We start from the raw sequence: 22784 nt of genomic DNA on the forward strand, positions 1-22784 counted from the left end.
GAGCCAGGATGCACTAAAGTACATAGATATAACATTTATTTTGTAAAGGTTGCTATGTTAGCACATGAGTCATTTTCCTCTCTGTTTTCACTCCAATTTTCATTATTAAATTCAGTGTATGCATAGACACTGCACTTGCTGTCATGGTATTCCAACGTTACTAAGCATATTTGGTTGTGATGACGTACAGTACATAGCTCATATATTCTTTCTTTCCTCCCATACAGAACTGCCCCCCCAGAGCAGCCAGGGAGCCCAGTATGATAATCCCCTCTGGGGACACCTGCCAACTAATAGGAGTGCCACAAGTGCTGCCTCTTCCACCAATCTCAGTGGTTGGGACCAACTGAGTATTAACCAGAAGGACACAGAGGCTTGGTCTTCGATTACCCTCAGCAAGAGCCAGGCCCCTCCTGGAGGATGCCCTTTGGATACTGACCCTGGTCGCTTGACCAGCACCAGCAGCAGCAGCAGCAGCAGCGGCAGCAGCAGCAGTACTAGTAGTAGTTGTAGTACAGTTACTATGGCCACAGGGGCCAACAGCCAGACAGGCCACTTCCCTGCCAACCTTAGCAGCAAGGCCAACAGTGGAACCAGTCCTGCCAGTCATACTGGAACCAGCATGCTCTCTAACCAGGTTGCAGCCAATCGCAGCTGGGGTTCTGGACCTGGACCCTCCCATTGCCCCCCTCAGTCCTCAGCGGGGAATGAAGTAAAGAGTGACAGTCCAGTGGGGGGAGCAGGCAGCAGGGGCTGGGGCTCATCATCTTCCACCACCAACTATAACTTGAACCTAAACCCTAATGCCAACCCATCTGCCTGGCCAATGCTGGGGCATGATGGACCTGGTACAGGGGGAGGCAGCTCAGGGGGAGCCAACACCATTTCACCTCCTCAACCTACACCAAACCTCTGTAATCAGCCTGGCCCTCCACCAGCCCAGACCAGCACCTGTACTGGAGCCAACACTAACAGCAACTCCTCTGGGATTGGCAGCGCCTGGGGAGGTTTAATGACCTCTGACATGTCAGAGCCACACCCCTCCCCATCCACGAATGTGTCTTTCAGTTCAGAACCTCAGAACCTTAAAACTGATGGACCAAATCACACTAATAAGCAGGAACCGTCAAGCCCTATACACAGCCTGCCTGGCTGGGGTAATGCACCTGTAGGGATGAGTTCAATGGGCCAACCTCCAAAAGGGGGCCCGCAGGTCAATGGAGAAGATAGTAGCTCAGTATGGGGTAACAGTGGCGACTCTAAGGCACCTTCATCTAAGGAGGCACCTGGCTGGAACTCTGGCTGGGGCCATGGAGGAGGTGGAGCAGGGAATACTGGAGGATGGGGTGACCAGTCCCGTGGAGACTGGGGGAAACAGCACACTGAAGAGGCCCAGGGAAGCTGGGATACCCCAAGCTCTCCTCCGCAGGAGACAAAGGCTAGTCCTTGGGGCAGAGCTGTGAGCACAGCTGTTGCCAGTGAAGGGAGCAGTGACAGCATGGAAGGACATCCCCCATGCAGAGACTCATCCAGAGATAATCCAGCTCCTCTGCCCCCTGCACAGGATCTGGACCCCAGGGTGTTGTGTAACACTGGGTGGGGACAGACCCCTGTTCGCCAGCACACCTCGTGGGATATGGTTGAGAGTAAACGCAAGAAAGATGCAGCCACTGAATCACGGGGCTCTGGCCCAACCACTCCAAACAATTCCCAGGGGCCCTCCAACACTAGCATGGGCCCCACTCAGAGGAGTGACCCTGGGAGCAAAAATGATGTGCCTGGTTCTCAGGGAGCTTCAGGTTGGGGTGGAAGCATAGCAGCTACCAACAAGCCCAACTCTGGTTGGGGAGAGCCACCTAACAACATTAAGCCCCCAGCTGCCCCCAGTGGCTGGGGGAACTCTCCAGCAGGAGGCCCCACCACCAGTGTACCTAAGAATGGTGGTCAGTCATGGAGAGAGGAGAAGCCAAGTGGGTGGGACGATGCTCACATCAAGGCAACATCCCAAGGCTGGGGAGAGCAACAAAAAGCCTCCCACGGCTGGGGCAATAGTGGAGGCAGCAATAACACTGGTGATTGGGGAGAACCAGAAGAGAGCAAAAAAAGTCCCACCAACCCTGCCTGGGAAGGCGAGGCAGCAGGCTGGAAGGAAAAGCCACGAGGCTGGGGAATGCCAGCTTCAGGATCAGGGATATCTGGAGCTGGAGGAAATGGTGGCTGGGCAGAACCAGTTTCCCAGCGACCCAGTGGCCCTCCTCAAGGATGGGCTGGCAAGCCTCAGGATGGGCCCAGTGGTAATAGTGGAGGAGGGGGCGTAGGCTCTTGGGGTGGCTCAAACTCAGTGAAGCAAGCTGCAGGTCGGAGTGGCAGTAAGCAGGAATCCTCAGCTGATCCTACAGGCTGGGAAGAGCCCTCCCCACCTTCAATCCGACGGAAAATGGAGATAGATGATGGGACCTCAGCTTGGGGTGACCCTGGTGTCTACAACAAGGCTGTCAACTTGTGGGACAAGAATAATCCAGGAAATTCCCAGGCTAAAGTTCCCACTGGAGGCAATAATCCCCCAGTTCCAAACAACAACCATCACCACTCTCAGAATCACCCATATCACGGGCCACCTGCACCTTTACAGAATCACAGTCAAAATTCTCTAAACCCAGGGCCCACCAGTGGGCCAATGGACCCTGTTGTGCCACACCAGCCTGGGCCATCTCATAACAGGGCTCCCCTGATAACTCAAGGTAAAACAACAAAATTGTGTGACTGTGTTATGTGTAATTGTGTAATTTACTCATTTTATTTTGATTTAACAGTACCACATGGCTAAATGGGTCAGATTCAAAGGCTATAACAGACACAGATTTTTCACTGTTCATACCGGTCAGTTTAAAGGCCATTAGATTTCAGATCAATGTAACTCAAGCTTAATTATATCAGGACTATATATTAGTATGTATATCTCAGTTTCTCTTTTCTTTTTAATTGTTAAAATAAAGGTGTCAAACATGAAAGCTGGTTAGGTTTTTGCACACTGCACTGTTAAGCTCCAAGCCGTTGATCCACTTAAAGGTAAATTCTTGACCTAGTTTGCCCTCCTTGGATTTATTTCTAAGCGACTATCCAAATTAGTTAAGCAGTGCCAGCCGTGCCTCCTCCACGAGGCTCCTCACATTTCACAACACCGTGCACGTCTGTGTGCAGGTCACCCTGGAAACCCCACATGGGCACCCATAGGTAGAAAAAGAATGCTGTTTACAAAGTACCTTGTGAAAATAGCGATTCACCACAAACAGTTTGAGACGGATCGGAAGTGTGTGATTATATGGGAGACACCATCTGTCAGTAGTTGAGGGGAGGGGCTGGAGCAAGCCCCTGAGAACTGAGAGGGTTCAGACGCCCCCTGCTGTCCCTCACTTGACCCTGCATGCTAAGTTCATATTTGCTGGATGTTGTGCATATATAGCCGGTTGAAAAATAAATAAGCACAACCCTTAAATATTCATCATTGAGGGCAGAAAAATGGCATTTAAAGATAACAAACGAGAAAATTATAAATTTTGTTTGTGCAAGTGTGTCAGTGTGGCACTTCAGGTAGTCCTACAAAACGGGGTGAAGTTAATTAAATAATTTCTGAGCAGTGTTTTCGACTTGACCTCTCCAGAGAGAGGTGTAAACTGAGGTGTAAACTGAGTCTGGCACTGAAACAGGCCCGGAGACACCACTTTGCCACCAACACCAAAAGGGTCCAGGCTGTGCCAGATTTTAAATGGGAATCTCCTCCCTCTGTCAGCCATCCTTCTATGCCAAGCCCAGGTCTCTGCCTCCCTGCACGACTGCTGTTTCACACTCACAAGCTGAGGATAGATGTGGAGATGGTATTTACCAGTGGCACAATTAGACTTGAGGCCCAGTTTATATCAACTAAACAGGAAACATCTTATCACACATGAGAGATAACCTTAGTGAGTAGACAGCCATTTAGCAACAGAGAAGGACTTTCATTAATGAAGGGCCGTGATGAAGACGGTTTGTTTTAGATTGATTGCTGCAGAATTTTGAATTGAAGAGAGCGACTCATACTATTATTAAGCAGAAATGTATGCTAACATGAGCCGGCACAAACAACTTGACTCCATTTTTTTATACTTTGCCATTGAGATGTGTTTGTTTGTTGTATGGCCTGGCTCAGGTTTAAGCCTTTGAAAAACGAATACAGGCATAGTAAAAGGAAGTTCTATGGCATTCATTCTAACTGTTTTGTAGCGGAAATTGACCTTCTGGGTAAAGGTAATACTTTTAAAGACTTGGTATCAGATCTATACAAAGATTCACGTACTCGCCAGGCAATTTCCGCAGTATCGGAGGCATTCCAATGCTGGTATTGATATTGAATTATCTGTAGTCAATTTAACACTTTGGAAGCACTGCAACATTAGATTGAGAAATGGCACTTGATTTGTAGTTCTGAAAAGAAATTGCTGTTTATTTCGTTTTCCGGATATTTCTAGTAAACTAGTGCAGTGCCCGTTGTAAACATGCCCATTTGGAAGGGGCTGTTTGTTTGGGCTGTGGTGATGCTGGTTGCAGCTTTCTTTCTGACACTGTGAGACTGACGTGCAGTAGTTGAGCAGAGGCAACTAAAGACCTGCTGCAGGACTCAGTCCGTATAACCAGTCACCTGTTTATTCAAAGATTGAAGAAGCTCAATACAACAGGAGAACTATTTTTGTTGTCATGAAAGAACTTGCTTTGAGAGAATCCCAGCCACCACTGCTACAGCACTTGTCACCTGTTCATTCAAAGTTTATTCAAATATAAGTAGTATTAATATGAACGGATATCAAGATATGATGAATACAAATCTCATAAGTGAAACTCCACATACAGACAGACTTATATAATTATTAGATAGTTGCAGTCAATGATAGATTTAACAATAATAACAAAATAGTTTTCCCTACTGTTATAGTTTCCCAATCATTCAATCTTCCCCCAATGTTGCCTTCTGCCCTTTTATGAGAAATTAGTCACACAAGAATCGCCAGAATTCATATAAAAAGTTGATTATACATAAAGCTTCCCTTTTTCTGATTGTTTTTTAATATTGGTTTAAGTATGATTAAGTATTTTTAACTGACAAGTCATTGTCCTTGTTTCTCCTCCAGGCTGGGGAGAAATACCAAGCTCCCACACAAAGTCGGAGAGCACTTGGGGGGAACCTGCACCTCCTCCGGTCAGCATGGACAATGGGACGTCTGCCTGGAACAAACAAACTGGTAGCTGTGGAGGCTGGAGTGAGGGTAACCAGGACAGCTATGGCAGGGGCAACCCAGCAATGACATCTGCATCTTGCAAACCTGGTAGATAGCTGAACCCTTTATGGTTTTATGATTATGTATACCTCTTGATGAATAATGGAGCCTCTGTTGCTTAAAACACGTATTCTCTCCTGATGAGTCAAGTCAAGGACATCAATTTGGCACAGGGGAAGCAAGATTTTGCAGCGAAATCTACACTGACCCCTAGTGGCTGTCAAATATTTCAGTCAAATTACATTTTCCCCTTGGATTTATGACTTTCTTTCTTTTTCATCAGAGACTGGTGTTAATCTCATGTTTGTTTTTTTATTATGTTTTAAAATGTTAAAACTCAAGGCTTCACCCAAAAGGCAAGATGGCTTGAGAACTTGAGAATCACTGTTATGTTGGATAAGTTTATACTTGTATAAGTTTACGATGTATTTTGTTTTGCAATAACAGTAACTTGAGCTTCAAAAGTTTATTCCAAGTAAAAGCTAACATTATAAGTTATCATTTGTAAAGTTAAAGTACAGCTACATATTTGTTCTTTACATTGGTTGATCTACAAATTTTCCCGTGTGTTTTTTTAGCCCCCAAACCTATGCAAGACGGATGGGGAGGTGGAGGTGGAGGTGAGGAGCTGAGCCTGTCAGGGGGTCAGTGGGATGCTGAGGAGGGAGACATGTGGAATACTGCTCCCTCCCAGGAGAGCAACTCCTCCTGCAACTCTTGGGGCAATACATCCAAAAAGGTCCCACAGAAGGTGTGAAGCATAGCAAATTGCATATTGTATGGTCTTGTATGGGGGAAAGAATTTCATTGTGAAGTACTATGAGTGTGGTAATAATCATTTTCCATCATCTCCTCCAGGTGAAGGTCCCAGGAAAGCAAGAAGAGGCCTGGATCATGAATCGTCTCATCAAACAGTTGACAGACATGGGCTTCCCTGTGAGTTGAATTGACTATAAACTGCTGTTAATCTATTCTAGTACCAACTACTGGACAAACAAACTAGCCCTCTGGCACTTAAAAATATCTGTCATGTTTGCTTTCGTCTTCTCCTAACACTGAAGCTTTCTGTGTTTTCTCTACAGAGGGATCCAGCAGAGGAGGCTCTGAAGAGCAACAACTTGAACCTAGACCAGGCCATGAGTGCCCTGCTGGAGAAGAAGACGGAGCTGGACAAGCGGGGGATGGGGATGGCCGGACACGACTACAACAACGGGCTCATCAACAAGCCCATGAGCTGCCCTCGGCCCCCGCTTCTTTCCAAAGACCCCTCCGCAGACCCCCGCATGCCCTTCATGGATAAGGTGAGCAGGGCACTCATCGGTTTAAAATAAATAATTGCTTAAAATATGTACTACACATTGAAATAGTTTTTAATTTTTGATGCAGAATAGCAGCACAAGCACTGTAGAATATATTAAATGAGTCTTTTTGAATGGGATCCCTGAGAATATTATTCAATAAAGAGAGACGCCAAGTACAAACGTAAGATCTTAAGTCATAAAAACATATGAGACAAGCTGTCGTTATTTTACACGAAAAGGATTTAAGAATATGAATATAAATCTTTTCCTTATTTAAAGAGAAGTCAAAATCTCTTCATATTTTCCCAAATAATCGCAATGAACCTAGCTTATGCGTGTGACTGAGGCAGAAGTTAAGAGTCTCTCTACCCTCATCCAGCAGATGCAGAGTGGAATGTTTGGCGGCGGTGGAGCAGCACAAGCCCGGACCATGCAGCAGACGCAGCAGCCTCCTCAGCCGCCAGTGCCGCCTCTCAGCTCCTCTCAGCCTAGTGTACGTGCTCAAGTGCCTCAGTTTCTCTCCCCTCAGGTAAGCACGCGCACACACACCAACACACAAATACAGAAATAGATACTCGTGAACATGTGACAAGGATGAATATTTTATAATCAGATTACGGTCTTTAAAAACCTCTCTGATTTGAGTTTCCCATTTATTATATATCAATTTAGACCTTTTTAATACACATCAGTAAAGGGGCAGATTAAACACCAAACACGAGCAAACAGGCATTTTCTGTAACGTTTTAATTTAGTTAAGATTCTGTTCTTAATGTTTGCCCACAGGTTCAAGCACAGCTCTTACAGTTTGCAGCAAAAAACATTGGTCTCAATCCTGCACTTTTAACCTCACCAATAAACCCTCAACATATGACCCTTCTGAATCAACTTTACCAGCTGCAACTGGTGAGTTTCATTCAACCTTGTTTGCTTTTAGTTGAGAAAGAACAGTTATCTTAACTAGCATAGATATGGCACATGGTGCATAACGTTGAACACAAACCCTGAGTGATTAGCCCTGAATGCATTAAGAGCAATTTTCCAAACTACATTTAGATTAAACCATTTATTGTTTTTGTGTGCGTTAGAATCTGGGTGCACAGATATGCTGACATGTTTTGACATTGAAACCGTGCTTATACCTGATACACAGGCATACCAGCGTTTACAAATTCAGCAGCAGATGTTGCAGGCGCAGCGCAATGTTTCTGGTCCCATTCGACAACAAGAGCAGCAAGTAGGTGTCCCTCCTAACCTTCACTCCTATCCAGCTCACTGTCACATGTTACTTTCTTTAAATAAACCTGACTTAATAATAATGTGAAAATATTTCATTCTAATTCCTAAAATTCTCTCCTTTGTGATCTCATGTGTGCCGCAGGTTGCACGTACAATCAATAACATGCAGCAGCAGATCCAACAGCACCAGCGTCAGCTGGCCCAGGCCCTGCTGATGAAGCATCAGCAACAGCAGCCGCCTCCCTCCCACTCGGGCCTGCATCCTGGTGGGACCAAATCCCCCCTGGATTCATTTCCAGGTCACCCCCACGCTCCAGGCCTCCCTGACCTGCAGACCAAAGAGCTGCACTCATCTCCTAACACCTACAGCCCCTACTCTCTCTGTGAGTGGCATTAGCCTTGCTCTTTGGATGTGAAATTGACAATGCTGCACATGTGTAGTAACAGTTCACTGTTGTGTCTTCTCTTCAGCCGGACTGAATCCAAACATGAATGTAAACTGTATGGAGGTGGGAAGTCTGGCTATGAAGGAACCCCACCAACCCCAATCGCGCCTGTCGCAGTGGACGCACCCGAACTCCATCGAAAGCCTTTCTGGTAACTCCTCTCTTCTAGAGCCCAGCCTGGGCAAGCATGGTGAGAGGGCAGAGGGAGTCCTGTGTAGTTAAAGAGTTTTCATTTATGTAGACAGGACTTTTTACAATAAACCAAAACTAAAACGCTATGTTTGGTAAATTCATTTTTATTCCTAATTGAAATCTTAAGCTCCTTTTACAGTTCAAGTTAGCCACATAGCCAATAAGTCTGCCCACTTCAGCCCAGGAGACCCAGACCAGAGAAGCATCACAAACTTAACATACAGCTCTATAGATCTTTCTTTCTTGATGGGTAACAAAATCCATAAATATTTCACTCATATCAGCTTCTTAAAGTTTTTGTTTGTTCACTTGTCTCAGGTGCCAACTTGGGTCCCCCGGGTAAACCCCCACAGCTGGAGGACTCTTACAGTCCCTACAACCTCATGTCCAGCTCAGACTCTCCTACCAGCCCCCTGGTCCCCGCAGACAATTGGGGACAGGGCAAAAGTAACAATGACAAGATGGCCAATGGGACCAATATCAACTGGCCGCCAGGTTAGTAACTTCAGGGAGTCGGATGTGGATCAATGTCAGATGCTGTTTAATGTGGTTTGCCGAGTTGGAAGCTATGTTAGCAATAGTTACTGCTGTGTTCCTTGCTCCCAATGTGAAGTGTTACATCTGGGTCAATTCGCTGTTTTATTGATTTACTTTGTCATAAATACTGAAACGTGTAAGTTTGATTCTAAAAATGACACAGTCTATGAACATTTAATGGTTTTACAAATATATGTGAATGATCCAGTTAACTGAAAGATGGATGTCTGGTCACTAACTGATAATAATATACATCACGTTGATGGGTGCTCTTTACTTTTACACTCTGGTTTGTCAGGTTATTATTTATGTCCTGACTGTAAAACTTCAGCAAACACTTTAATTCTCATCTTCAGAGTTCTGCCCCGGTGTTCCCTGGAAGGGTCTGCAGAATATCGACCCTGAGAATGACCCCAACATGACCCCTGGCAGTGTCCCCAGTGGGCCCACCATCAACACCAATATCCAAGATGTCAACCGCTACTTGCTACGGGACAGGAGTGGAGGTGAGAGCAGAACCAAAGTATATTAGAGACAAAAGTGACAGAGGGTGTGATAAGTCACACCTTATGTCACAACACAGCAACACACCATGTCAAACAGGAGGGAAATATAATCTAAAAATAAATTTAAAGAAAAGTGTGTCCGTGTGTATTGTAAGTGACAATACCATGTAGCTGCTGCCTACAGAGAGGGCCTGCTTCTTATTGTTTTGTTCTTTATTTTCCTGCTTTTAACTTCCTCTGTGGTCACTGTCATTTTCCAGTTTATATTCTTCTCTTTTTAATGAGCTGACTATCATCATTTGTAGTGTCTTTTATTCTTTACTCCATTTTCTCTCTGCTATTTTTTCCTTATTTGTTTGTGTCTGTCTATTTTTTGTGTGGCTGGTATCGGCTTAGGCTCCTCTCCCACTTCATCTCAGATCGAGGCTCTGCCTCCCTCCACTGATTGGCCAGTCAGTGCCTACACTAGCTCGTTCAGTCTGTCGTCCCCGGAGATGGACGATGAAGGTACACGGTCAAGCTGTAACCCCCCCCACATTGTAGTGGCTCGATTGCTGCAAATCCTCTCCCTCCTGTTACTGTCAAACCCAGAGCCTCAAGTCATTCAATCCAATGCTCCTGATTAATTCTGACCCTCATTCGAGATTTCTCCCAGTGAACTTTGCCCCTCGTGGATATTTCCCCACATGGTGTTGGTGTTTCTCCTTCCTCCCTGTGTGTGGCATGGAAAGTGTGAAAAGGGTGTAGCTTGTTGTTTTTCCTTGATTTACTGTGACTGTTGGATGTGGACTGAAATTGATGACACCAGTCTGAGTGAATCAAATTTCTGTTAGTGACATATTTTGAAGAATAGTAGAAACCTGTTTTGCAGTTCATAGGACTTAGTTATTATTGCTGTCATATTTTAGCTTCATTTCTGTATAGTGGGGGGAAGTGGATATGTCAATCCGTCTTGATGTATCCCTGCTGTTGAGGCACTTATTTTGCTCTGCAGGACGCTCTCCCTTGGTTGGTGTGTGTGTGTGTGTGTGTGTGTGTGTGTGTGTGTGTGTGTGTGTGTGTGTGTGTGTGTGTGTGTGTGTGTGTGTGTGTGTGTGTGTGTGTGTGTGTGTGTGTGTGTGTGTGTGTGTGTGTGTGTGTGTGTGTGTGTGTGTGTGCGTGCGTGCGTGCGTGTGTCCTTTTTGTGCATGCATGCTTTTGTCACTTAGTTCTGAATGCCAACGTTTCCCTCCCTTTTTTCCAACCAGGAAAACTGTCAGAGATGAAATCTACCTGGTCTTCTGGCCCTGTCTCTCATAGCCAGGCCTCCTTGTCCCACGAGCTGTGGAAGGTCCCTCAGGGGCCCCGGAGCAGCAATATAGCCCCTTCACGTCCCCCACCTGGCCTCACCCACAGCAAGCCTTCCTCAACGTGGGGGGGCAACTCCCTGGGTCTGGCCCAAGGCTGGAGCAGCTCTTACACCTCAGGTATTAATGTTGTGAAATATTTAGTTGTAGCAACTGAAAGACTGATAATATAATGAAACGGGTTCATTATCTCTCAGTTAGCAGAACAATCTAACAAGGCTCCATTATCAAAGATACGTTTGTCATTTTTGCCAAAATCTTACATTTGCATTTATTAATTTTAAATTTAATAATCACTTGATCACTCATGGAATCTATAAAACTTTATTCATTATTTTACTAGATTCAACATTTTTGCAACTCTGAGGGACTTTTTGGCATTCCACAATGTGGCAGCTAAGACTTACAGACACACTTAACATATGGTGATGATAAAATAAAAACATGTAAAAATACATTTCTAAAACTGAAACGAGTTGAAGCATACTGCATAGCTCAGACACAACACGTAAGACCTTTCTTATGGACTCACCTAATGCGTTAAGGTCGTATAATGGAGGCATGGCGTGTCTGTATATACGGTTATGAAGTTAACAGTGCGAACACACTCGAAGAGTGAGCAGCACTTTGATGTGGCGTACGACCACACGCTGATTTTCAATGTGTAGCCTAGACAGTATTGCCGACACCCTAGTAAGATTCATGTTGTGGTGAAGAAGTGTCAACTGACACTCTGTGGTTTTTTATTTTCTCAGTGGAAATCAACACCTCAATTTCAGTTTTAGTGACAGATTTTTTGTTTCAGCGATTCGTGGAGATGATAAACTTTGTGTTAACAAATTTCCACCTTATGTCTTGATCCACAGCAGGTACCACGTGGAGTACAGACAGCTCCACCAGGACCAGTAGCTGGCTGGTTTTGAGGAACCTCACTCCACAGGTAATAGTGTACAATCCGATGCTCTTCCTTAAAGCTCATTTATGCTGCCTTTTGAACAATGTAACCAAACCGCAGTGGTCTGAAAAGCCATTAAATACATTTGAATTCTTTGGTGAAACTCCTTCCTTGTCTCCTATGGTTCTTACGTTTGAACTATTACCTCCACTGCACCCCTGGATTTCTGGTTTTCTATGTTTCTGTTTCATGCGAATGAAAACACAGAGGAATCCTTCTGTCCTTTTCCTTATTTGTATCTAAAGTTGAACATAAATTAGCCTTTAAGCATTTTCAACTGCATCTGTCACTGACGGGTATGATCCTTGTTTTTCAGATTGATGGTTCGACACTGCGTACACTGTGCATGCAGCACGGCCCCCTCATCACATTCCACCTCAACCTAACACAGGGCAACGCTGTGGTGCGCTACAGCTCCAAGGATGAGGCTGCCAAGGCTCAGAAGTCCCTGCACATGTAAGTTCACCAATGCATTGCCTCAAATTTGGGTTGTGGGATTTTCAACTTTTATTTATTTGTTGTTTTCCCTCTTATCACTCTCTAGGTGCGTGCTCGGGAACACCACCATCCTGGCAGAGTTTGCTGGGGAGGAGGAAGTGAACCGCTTCTTTGCACAGGGCCAGTCGCTCGGCGTAACAACCAGCTGGCAGGCCACTCCAGGCTCCAATCAGACAAGGATGGGTGGGACCGGGTCCGGAGCCCCTCATCCTATCGGTCACTCGCCCCACTGGAACAACAACAACAACGGCAGCGGTGGCCTTGGAGGCGGAGCAAAGACAGGCGGGGAGTTGCTTTGGGGTGGCGTGCCACAGTATTCTAACCTGTGGGGACCCCCAAGTGGAGAGGATGGACGGATCATGGGGAGTCCCACACCAATCAATACGCTGCTGCCTGGGGACCTGCTGAGTGGAGAGTCCATGTAGGACGGAAGATCCCGGGCGAAAAAACAAACACCAACAGCAAGGAGCAAAAATCTTTCAAATCAATGTGGAGATAATCAGTGTGGGTGCAAAAAATGAAAAGGAGAGACAAGAGGAGGACGAGGCTACATCCTCGCTGCTCACCCTCGTCAGCCTCCTCTTCTCCTTTAAGTTTTGAATGACATTTCAGTTGCAGTTCTTATGTGAATCTCAGCGAGGGATTTTGGTCACAGTGTTCAGCTTTTACTTTTGGAGACACAAGAAGTCTTTTCATTCAACGAGGAAAGAGTACTTTTTACAGACATGAACTTTTTCGAGATCTCGCCGCCATCTTTAGACCTGCGTAATCCTTCTCTGCCTTTTGAGGCGAATCATACTGCACCTCAGAGATCCGTGGAAAAGGCATCATTCCCAAAGTAAAACCCTTCAATCAGAGTGGTGGTCGAACTTTCAGCTGGTCCAGACTCGACACATTTGTTCCTCTCAGCACTAATATTAGCCTTAACCTCTTTCCTGCCCTGCTATCCTCATTCACTCTGTACTTGGTGAAGAAGCATACGGACACTTGCACACCCTTATTTCTGAGCCAGTGAAACCTGAGTGGAAAGTACATGCTGCTGCTGCTCTTTAACGTAAGCAACCACAGCTCACGACTTCAGTGCATTTTTTTGCAAGCAGATTGAGTTCCTCAGTTCGCTCAAAGGGAATGATGCAACTCTGTTCGCCTTGTTCAAGCCATTTATTTTTGTATTGTTTTTTCTCTCTTCTTCTTGAACCATTGCAAACAAAGCTAATGAAATTATTCAGATGTGTCTGTCAATCGTACTCGGTGGGGGGCATATGTTTTTTTTTGGGGGGGGTCAACGCTTGTACAGACAGTTATGGACGTGGAGGACGACACAATGAACCACTGCTATTACTATGGAACTGTAAAGACAAACACTTCAGCGCACCTCAACTCATCTGTGGGGAAACCTCGCAGTTTGTCTCTGACCCTCTCACTGATGTAGTGGAGAGAGAGAAAAAAAAAAAAATCAAAAACGGTGTGTAATCAACGACCCCACCCCAACCCCCCCACCCCCCATCCACTCCGACCCCGCAAAAACAACCATTTCAAGTGATGTGCAATATAAGCCACAGACTCTACCGTCCAAGCACCCTAGCGTGGCCTCTCTCGGAAAGAGGGGAGACTATAAGGAATGATCGAACTGCAAAAGCTGTATCTGCCCCCCGCAACTCCCGACCCTCCCCACCCCAAAACTGCCACTACTCACCTTCATCCCCCCTCCCACGAGTGTGTGAACTCAGGAGAGTAGCAAGCTGGTCTTGAACCATCTTCAACCACAAAGACATGTACCCAAAAGCACTTCTTCAGCCAGCTTACTCTCCACACTTATGCCAGTGACTATGTTGGGGAGAGGGAGGGACAGGTGTGAGTGTGTGTGTGTGTGACTGTGTGTGTGTGTGTGTGTGTTAGTGTGAGCGTGCGTGGGTGTGTGTGCTTGATGAGAAGGCATCAAACCAAAATGAGATGAGCCTGTTTTTTTTTCTTTTTACCCAGAAGACCTTTTTTTTTCTTTTCGCCCAAATTTGCATCGGTATAAGAGGATCAAGCAAAGATTTTGTGAATTGGTTGGTCTATCATAGCACTTAGCAAGAGCCCCGCAGCTCGTTACACCCTCAATGCCAACGAATAGAAGAAAGGAGAAGCAACACTGGCATGTAAAAACTGAAAAACAAAGACAAAAAAAAGAAAAAATCTGCTCAGTGGCTTCTCGATATACTTATTTTTTAACTTAACATGGATGTGAAGATTTTTTTTTGGTCAGTCCTTCTCCCCTCAAGTCGTGGGACCAAGAAGGATGTTTAACACAGCAAAGTAGCAAAGTGAAGGGAAAATACAAAGAAAGAACTAACTCACCGATGATGGCTGCAGCAGGGACAGACCCTGAAGCGCTCATCCTCACCCTCTCTATCAAAGTAAATATCACTGTTACATTGCATACTGTTGCATCGAACTCTTTAGCCTTGGTGTCTGGAAACTCTCAACGTGTTAATGTTCTACTGGGTCCAGCAGGGAGCCAACCTGTGTGATAGTGTGGCCACTGAGTGCCTGCCTGCTGCAGAGCGCAGTACTCTGCGGCAGCCCTCACCCCCCCCTGCACCCTTGCGCGCTGCCTCCCTGCGGGTCCCTACAGACTGGCTTCCCTCCTCTTCCGCTCCCCCTCCCCCCTCCCCACCCTTCGGGCCTCCAGGCCAAGAGCAGCTCTTTCAGAACTGGCCCACATGTATTACATTTGCTACTACTACTGCGCCAGTCTGTCCTCAGCAACCTCCACTTCCACTCTCTCTGTCTCTCCTGCAAAGTTCACTTTAGCCAGAGATGGAGGCGCTTGATGTGTTTGTGTTATTTTCTTTTTGGTTTTCACTTATAGAATTGCCAGTGTGCATTTTTTGATTTTATTGTTCTAAGAAGTTTGCTGATATTGTTGCTGTTATAATTGATGATATAGTTAATGATTGTCTTCTGATGATAATTCATGGCTTTTTAATATTGGTCTTTATGCAGTGTTCAGCTTCTCTCCTGCCCCTCCCACTGCCTCAGAGGCAGAGCCAGTGTGTAGATCAGAGGTACACCTCAGTCGTGCAGCAGGGCCGTACAAAACACTGCAGATATCAGTGGAAAAGCAAGGTGGGGGGAGGTCTTAATGTTGGAGCGAGTCAAATCAAGTGGGAAAGGTTGTGTAATCAAAGGTTCTGTCCAGGATGGTGAGCCGACTTCCCCCGTCCATCCTGGGGCACCAAACCTCGACTCTGTCGTCTTTTTAAAAAAACACACACACTTCCTTTTAATGTTGACGCTCCTCACTCACGCTGGTGCTTTATGTTTAACTCTGGGAGCACTCAGTTATGCTTAGAACCACCTCAACTGATAACAGCCTTCCATTTCTATGCAAAGACAAGGAGGTGTTCGTTCGCAGCCATCTAGAAAATCACAGCCATCGCCCACATCTGCCAATCTTCACTTATCTCTCAACCTTTACTACCAGGCAGCTTCCCTTGAAACCCCCCACCCCCACCACCACTCTTCAAGGGTTTAGTCTCCCACTGTGTGGACAGAGCTACTCGATAACACTAAATGACCTGCTGGAGGCACAAGTGGTTGGCAAACAGTCACTTCTTCAGTCTTGTGCCAACCAATTTTTCCAATATCTACTTCCACTTTGCCATATCCTAATTTATCTTTAGTGTGATGAGACTGAAGTTCCTCTTATCGCTGGCGGAACGTGCACCACAATCTCCAGCTGTAGGAGTCTTGAGGAGTAGAAGGGCAGGACAGAAGAATGGTGCTGGTCTTTCACCAATAGGGGACTGGAAATATAGGGGAGAACCAGGCTGCAAGAAGAGTACGAGGAGGGGGTGGGGTGGTCCCTGTATGTGTCTGTGCACTGTATATGGGTCACATCGGGTACATCTCTTTAAAAACCAAAAACATTATCTTTTTTTTAGCATCAAGGTTTTTCGCAAAAACTAGAAACTACAAAAAAAAACTAAAACTAAAAGTGGTCTGTTTCAGCTGTGCACTTTGAGGCTGAGATGTCTGTGTTCTGTGTCTCTGCAAGCTGCCGCCTTCTCCCCCCGTCGAGGCTCGCCGTCTGGGCCTCGCGTGGGGAAGCTGTATCCGGGAGGTTTCGTTTTGGACCTCCAACCTGAAGGTCGCTCCAGCAAATATATAACAGGTTATCTCTGCACATCTGGCTTTGGGGTCAGGGTCCGAGCAGGGACCCAGCGTATCAGTAGAAACAGCGACAAACCTCAAGTTCGGTACCAAGTCTTAAAACTTAGGGGATTCGCCCTCTTCCAGAGTTGCTTAAGACTCGCGTCATTCAACAAAACAATCACTATTGCCTGTGTTGTTTGTGTATTTGTCTGTTCCTGCATTTACTCCACACTGGACTTTAATCAAGGAACTGGCGTTGAAGTGCGGAGTTGAATAGAGACGGACGATGGGTGACCGGGACGGAGGTCGAGTCTCAGACGTGCCCTGGATTTCTTGACTTAGCACCAGCACTGAGAGCCCTGCCCCTCCCCACACCCTTCGGCTGCTCCCTTATCTACCTGTGTAGTGTTGGAAACCGGACGCTCTCCCTTTTTTTAAAGTCACATTGACTCAAAGGCAACTGGAGCTTGAGCAAAATATGCTTCTCAATCATAGATCAGACAAGGGTTCTGGGGCAGGGCCCCCAAAAGGGTTTGAATTAGCAAATCTCTTTAAAAAACAAAGGCCTGGGTTGAATATGCACATGCTAGTTCATATACGCTATACAACCATATAATGTGTATAATGGGTGTATGTGTGTGTATGACTAGATTTCTGTTTTCCATTTGACCTAAGCCCCCCCCCCGCCCTGGCTTCAGCCCTTACCCTGTGTATCCTCCTCAACATTGTATTTCCCAGAAAACAAGATCATAAACATATCAGAGTAATACAAAATAATGAAAACAAATACTTGAATCAAAAGAAGCGCCAATAATGTAATGTGAACACTTTTTCTAGTGGTTTTTTTGTCTCATTCATACACTCAAAGAGATTTTTGATAACATCGGTTCAGAGTGAATCAAATTTGAAATACAAGTGTTGTTGAAAACAAAGATCGATTATAAAGGCAAATTTACATCTGTTGTATTTGAGTGTTTGCACAAGGCTGCTTGTACTGTATGTTGTATGAATGTTCGGAGCGTGAGGTGAAAAACGTGTGAGAGCTTGTGATTACAGCGGAGGAAATGTCCGCCTCGTGTTTCTTTTCAATTCAGTATACTTATGTTGTTGATTTTTTTTTTGTTTGTTTGTTTTTCTTTTTGCTCGTCAAAAATATATTCTGATGTTAATTGTTACTAGCCTCTAGCGTTGCACTGAGCGTCGGCCTCACCCCTCATCCAGCTAAACGAACAACATGATACAAGTACTGAGGGGGGACGGGGACAGTTCACGTGTAAATGTTTACTCAAGGACTAAAATAAGTGTGTTTTTAAAATGTAATGTTTATCTACCTTAGTGGCTTTCATTGTGGAGTAATCCAAGAAAGTATGGATCATTATTGAGTATTGCACCATTTTTCAGACAATAAACCGAAAAAAAGAAAAAGACAAAAAAAAAATCACATATGTATAAAAAAGAAAAAAGCAGCAAAAAAAGTATTTTGCAGACCTGTGGCCATTGTTTGGGGTAGAAAGACTTCACCTCTCCCAAATCTGAGCAACGGAGAGAGTGAAGGACGAGACATCAGACTGAGCCTTGGCTTCTAGGGCTCACTTCAGAGGTGCCTACCTTTTTGGTTTGTTAGCTTTTGTTCTGTTTTCACTCATGTCGTCGTCTTTTTTTTCTTTTTTTTACTGCAAGGCCACTGACAGTTTACAAACACTTTGTTTTTTTCTGGAGTTCAATAAAAGAAAAACCTGCGACAGAAAGGAGATAAACCATGGGAATGTTGGAAAAACAAAAGGACAAATGCTTCCATTTAAAACGGGGGAAAAACTAACAAAAAAGCAACACAACACTTCACAGAATGAAGGTGTGTTGTGCTACTTTCAGAACTCTGGGATTGAACAGTGTTGTCTTGTTTTGTTTAACCTTCTTTGTTCTGTGTCGATGTTTGATTTCATGGACTGTCTCAAGCCTGTATGTTTTATGTTGATTATATATATATTTTTGTTTTCCTTTATAGAAAAGAAAAAAAGAAGAAAAAAAAAATGACATAATTGCTCACTATCTTGCACACACACGAAAAAGTGGATCTTGTCTCAGGAAGGCCAGGGTTCCAGAGTACCAACTCCACGCCATTTTAATGTACATTTTTATGATGAGTTAAAAGAAAAGGATGATTTAAAAGAAACAATTTTAAGCACTGAAAGTTATGGATTTCAGAAGAAGAGAAAATACCTTTTGTTTCTAAATCCGTAGCAGTTACATAATAACCAAATAATGGACTTTAAATGAAAATGGAGTGCTTTATATATAAAACTATATATAAAAATTGCTTTACATTTAAAAAAAATGATTTTGTCAATGATTTTGATTGTTAAAAAAAGAGACAGTGAATTACATGCAAAATGCTGTATGTTTGAATCTTTATTGTGTTTTCTTATGAGGTCCCGTCCTGACTGAATCAGGAACATTGTGCATTAACCTTTCTTCTTTCTCTCTCTTGTCTCTCTTTCATTCTCCCACAGCGGGTATAACTATTATTATTACTATTATTATTAATAGATAAATCAGACATTTGTGGAACTTTTCACATTTTCGGAGAATGTTTGTAAAACATGAGCTGGTTGTAAAAGGATCATGAAACTATGCACAAGTGTTTTGGGGGGTGGGGGTGGAAGATAGGGGGTTTCCAGGCTTACTTCTTAAGGGGCCGAATCTATCGCAGGGGTTTTGAGGAACCAATGTGGGGTTTTATTTAGTTGTTTATTTCTTTTTAAAGGAAGTGGAGGCAGGGAGGTGGGTGGAGCGGTGATGGATGTCGAGCTCTCTGCCTCCAGCTTCCTTCCCCCTGATTCAGATCGATCTAGCGCTACATTGCCATGCTGTGTATTCCTAAAACCAATGAGCGACTCACTCGTTAGCACTGTGGGATTCGATCCTATCCTGTCAACCTTCTATTTTGGTTGTTTCCTCAGTTGTCAAGGTTTTTCAGAGGGTGGGATTAGGGCTATTTTTTTTTGTTTTTTGCCTTTTTTGTTTTTGAAATATTAAGTAAAAATGTCTGTACTGAGATTTAATGAGAAATCAGTGGCTTGTAATGTTTTATTTTTCTCTCTGTATATCTCTTTCTCCTCATAGAATGTGATTGTTAAATGACATGCACCGAAACAAATGTTTTCATGAACTATGGAGCTTCTTTCAAATATTAATAAAATAGCATCGTTTTTCTTGGCTGTTAAAAAACGTGACATCTGGTTATTTGCCTTCTCGTCTCTCTTTCCTTTGTTGCTCCGCACTGGGAGGACCACTGCACGGGCCGCAGCTCTCGGGTCACGTGTCACTTCCTGTACCGCACCATTAGTTCAAAGCCTTCAGTAGGCTCAGGCTCTGAGGGAGAGCTGTCTCGGGCAGGCGTAGTAGTTGTCCTGTGGTTGCCGGATGTTGGGGTTAGCGTACAAGTGGAAGTTGTCTTCCTCCAGGTGGGACGGGTCCTCCTGGTTATTTTGGGGCACCGCGGCGCTCTGCTGCTTCCTGGCCATTTCCTCATAGATGGGAGCGGGAGGTTGTGGTCTGTGATGACGCCTCGCCTTCAGCTACAAACAACATTATTTCATTCATGGTCAGAAACACATTATTGCTCATTGTGGAACACTTACAAGCTTCTGTAATTCATTTATTAAATTGTGTGTGTATTTCTGATCAGGGCCTCAAGCTCCTGTGAGTTTTTACTCTAGAAGGCACTTCTTCATCACTCAGCTGAATAATGAAAGACAACATTCATGTGAATTAATTGATCCACCTACTGCTGTCTCCTCCTGTGGTCTATCAAATTTTTAAGTCAGACATTTGTGACAAATACCCATCACATATTCCCCAAAACCCCAAAGTTGTTTATTCAAGTCCAATTGACCAAATAGTCCAAACCCAGAAAGTACTACAATATATACTATAGTATAAAGTTGGACTTTTGTGTATTGTTTGAATAGATGCTTAAAGATCTTTTACCTCCAAGAGGATTCATCTGTTGTAACTGACAGGTGAGTTTGAGACCCAGGTGTTTAATTTAATCAGTTTTCAATCACTAAAAAAGTTAGAACACGGGGCATTCATTTAATTTAACTTAGATTTCTGCAAATGGCTGTGCATGTTTAATAGATTGTTTCCATATTGAAGTCCTGGCAATAATTACTTTGAAGTTTGAGCTCAGCCTTTTTATCAGGAGTAGATAAGAGACATTTTGAAGAACCTGAAAGGTTCCCGATAAAACTTTTATTTCTCATTTAAACAAAGTTACAGATTGCATGGGAATAAAACAGCTAAACAACCCAGAGCAAAACATTGAATCATATTCAATAAAAATCCAACCTCCAGTTTAGCAGACTAAGTAAATTCATGATTACTTTGAATTAAAACATAAAAATCTAAATGAGGAAATACAACAAACACAAATAAGACAATAAAGTATAAGTGGAACCTGACACACACTCAGCAGTGGTACTTCACAAAGACACTCAGGATTTGTGAAATATCAGCCAAAGTGTAAATACTCACACATCTGTCTGTGGCCAGCCAACTGAGTGTGAGCCCGATGAGTCCTGCTGCTGCAAAGATGGTGAGGAGCAGTGGGGGGTAACTGGGAGAGCACTGGCACGGCCTCCCTGCAGCACAAACCAGTACAAGGGGGTAGTTTAAGTTTAGTTCAACTGAAGCGCAGCAGTGTGTGAGTACTGTGATGTTTTACCTCCCCCTTCAACCAGCAAGAAGAGCTGTGTGTTACTGAGCAAGAGGTCCTCCCCCCTGAAGCTCAGCTCCCACATGTACAGTCCCGTGTCGCTAGGCTGTAAGTGGATGATGGTCACATTGACCCGCGGGGAGTCCAGCCCTCCACCCAGCTGCAGACGACCCCTGCGCTCTGGGTCCACCCTGAGCTCGCCGCCCTCTGCCATGGACAGCAGGGTGGTCTGGCTCTGGGCCCCGCGGTGGTACAGGTGGAGGCCCCTCAGGCTGCCGAGGTCCCGCTGAAGGGGGCAGGAGAGCTCCAGTGACTGGTTCTCCGTGAGACGCCTGAAGATCAGCTCTGCAGAGGCTGGAGGAGAAAGAGTAATCCAAATCAAGCTCTGGTCACTCATTGACCAAGACTCGCTGGCCCGAAAGTCAAATGTTTTGTCATCTATTAGATCGATGTCCATGAGACTTGCTCTCAGCACCTTCTCACTTTGGTGATCAGTTTATTTCCTCTCGAACCATCAGTAGGTCAAAGTTTGAAAACTAGAAGAATGGAAACCTCTACCAAACATGTTTAAAGTCTCTAGATCCAGATTTTTACTTGGATCTGCAACAAATTACACACACTGATGATGGTACTTCAGAAGTATGAATTATTGTCTAAGAAATCAAGGGAAATGTTGAAAAACTAGTTCTTCCCTGACACATAAAGTGGAATGATAATCCATAAAAAATTTTTTGCATAATGCTTACGTTACAGGGACGACATCAAATGCTGTCAACAGTGTTCATGGTCCCAAGAGGATGAGTTGTAATATATTTTGTTTACAACCTGACTTTTCCTTTTAGCGCCATCATCAGTTCAGAATTTAATTTGCCCGCTGCTTTGTTGTTTTAGTATTTAAAACATTTTAGACTAACTCAAGGGCATCTACATTTAGTTAAAGATCAATAATGCATAGTGCTGAAAAAAAGTTGTCTCCCAGTAGATAAAACGCAATTGATGAATATGTTTTTAAAGTCAAGATGAAGATTCAACCCTTTAAGAATATTAGGGCCCCTGGGTTCGTCGTAGTCTTTCCTCACTCTTGTCGAGTTCAGGACAGAGGACGTCACACCTTGTACAGATTGTTAAACCCTATGAGGTGAATTGTCATTTGTTGATGAATATAATTTGTGTCATATCACAGAGTAAATCTGTTTACATTATTTTATAACAAGAAAATTCTCTTACCTTCAACGAGCTGCATGAAAATAAGAGAGCATGCTAAATTCATCTTTACAGCCCTTTTCAGTTGAGAAAGCAGTGAGACGCACCGGAGCTAAGTCATAATGAGCCCCGTCTGTTTCCTCCAGCTCCTCTGACTGGGGTCAACCTCACTCTATTTATTGTTCTTTGCCTCAGAGCAGGAAGAGGAAGAGTTCAACTGCAGTAACGGCACTGGGGTTGGTCTGAGACACGATCAGGATGTCGGGCTTGAGATACAAAAGGCTTCCAACCACTGTGAACACACCCCATTCATTAAAAAAGTTTAAGTTTTAAGTATTAACATTGTTCCTGCAATAAAACTATCTCTGTATTGAGGGCTCTGTCACAGA

General features: G+C 44.4%; 1 protein-coding gene across 7 annotated transcripts in view; it reads left to right on the forward strand.

Annotated features, from left to right (window-relative positions):
* The window catches only part of LOC128458029 (trinucleotide repeat-containing gene 6C protein), a 36375-nt gene extending 22538 nt beyond the window's left edge, over window positions 1-13837 (forward strand). For 5 of the 7 annotated variants that reach the window (XM_053442624.1, XM_053442630.1, XM_053442625.1 and 2 more), the window contains 16 exons: window positions 228-2741; window positions 5166-5360; window positions 5891-6063; window positions 6171-6248; window positions 6395-6613; window positions 6993-7142; window positions 7400-7519; window positions 7767-7850; window positions 7995-8235; window positions 8324-8488; window positions 8809-8985; window positions 9384-9533; window positions 10781-10999; window positions 11746-11819; window positions 12151-12290; window positions 12379-13837. In XM_053442624.1, the coding sequence (XP_053298599.1) occupies window positions 228-2741; window positions 5166-5360; window positions 5891-6063; window positions 6171-6248; window positions 6395-6613; window positions 6993-7142; window positions 7400-7519; window positions 7767-7850; window positions 7995-8235; window positions 8324-8488; window positions 8809-8985; window positions 9384-9533; window positions 10781-10999; window positions 11746-11819; window positions 12151-12290; window positions 12379-12757 (5078 nt within the window). In that variant the 3' untranslated portion in view covers window positions 12758-13837. The remainder of the gene's footprint in view (window positions 1-227; window positions 2742-5165; window positions 5361-5890; window positions 6064-6170; window positions 6249-6394; window positions 6614-6992; window positions 7143-7399; window positions 7520-7766; window positions 7851-7994; window positions 8236-8323; window positions 8489-8808; window positions 8986-9383; window positions 9534-10780; window positions 11000-11745; window positions 11820-12150; window positions 12291-12378) is intronic. The other 2 variants (XM_053442629.1, XM_053442628.1) reach the window with 2 other exon arrangements.
* Window positions 13838-22784: the final 8947 nt, after the last annotated feature.

Source organism: Pleuronectes platessa, chromosome 16, assembly GCF_947347685.1.
Source record: "Pleuronectes platessa chromosome 16, fPlePla1.1, whole genome shotgun sequence".
Lineage (NCBI taxonomy): Eukaryota > Metazoa > Chordata > Actinopteri > Pleuronectiformes > Pleuronectidae > Pleuronectes > Pleuronectes platessa.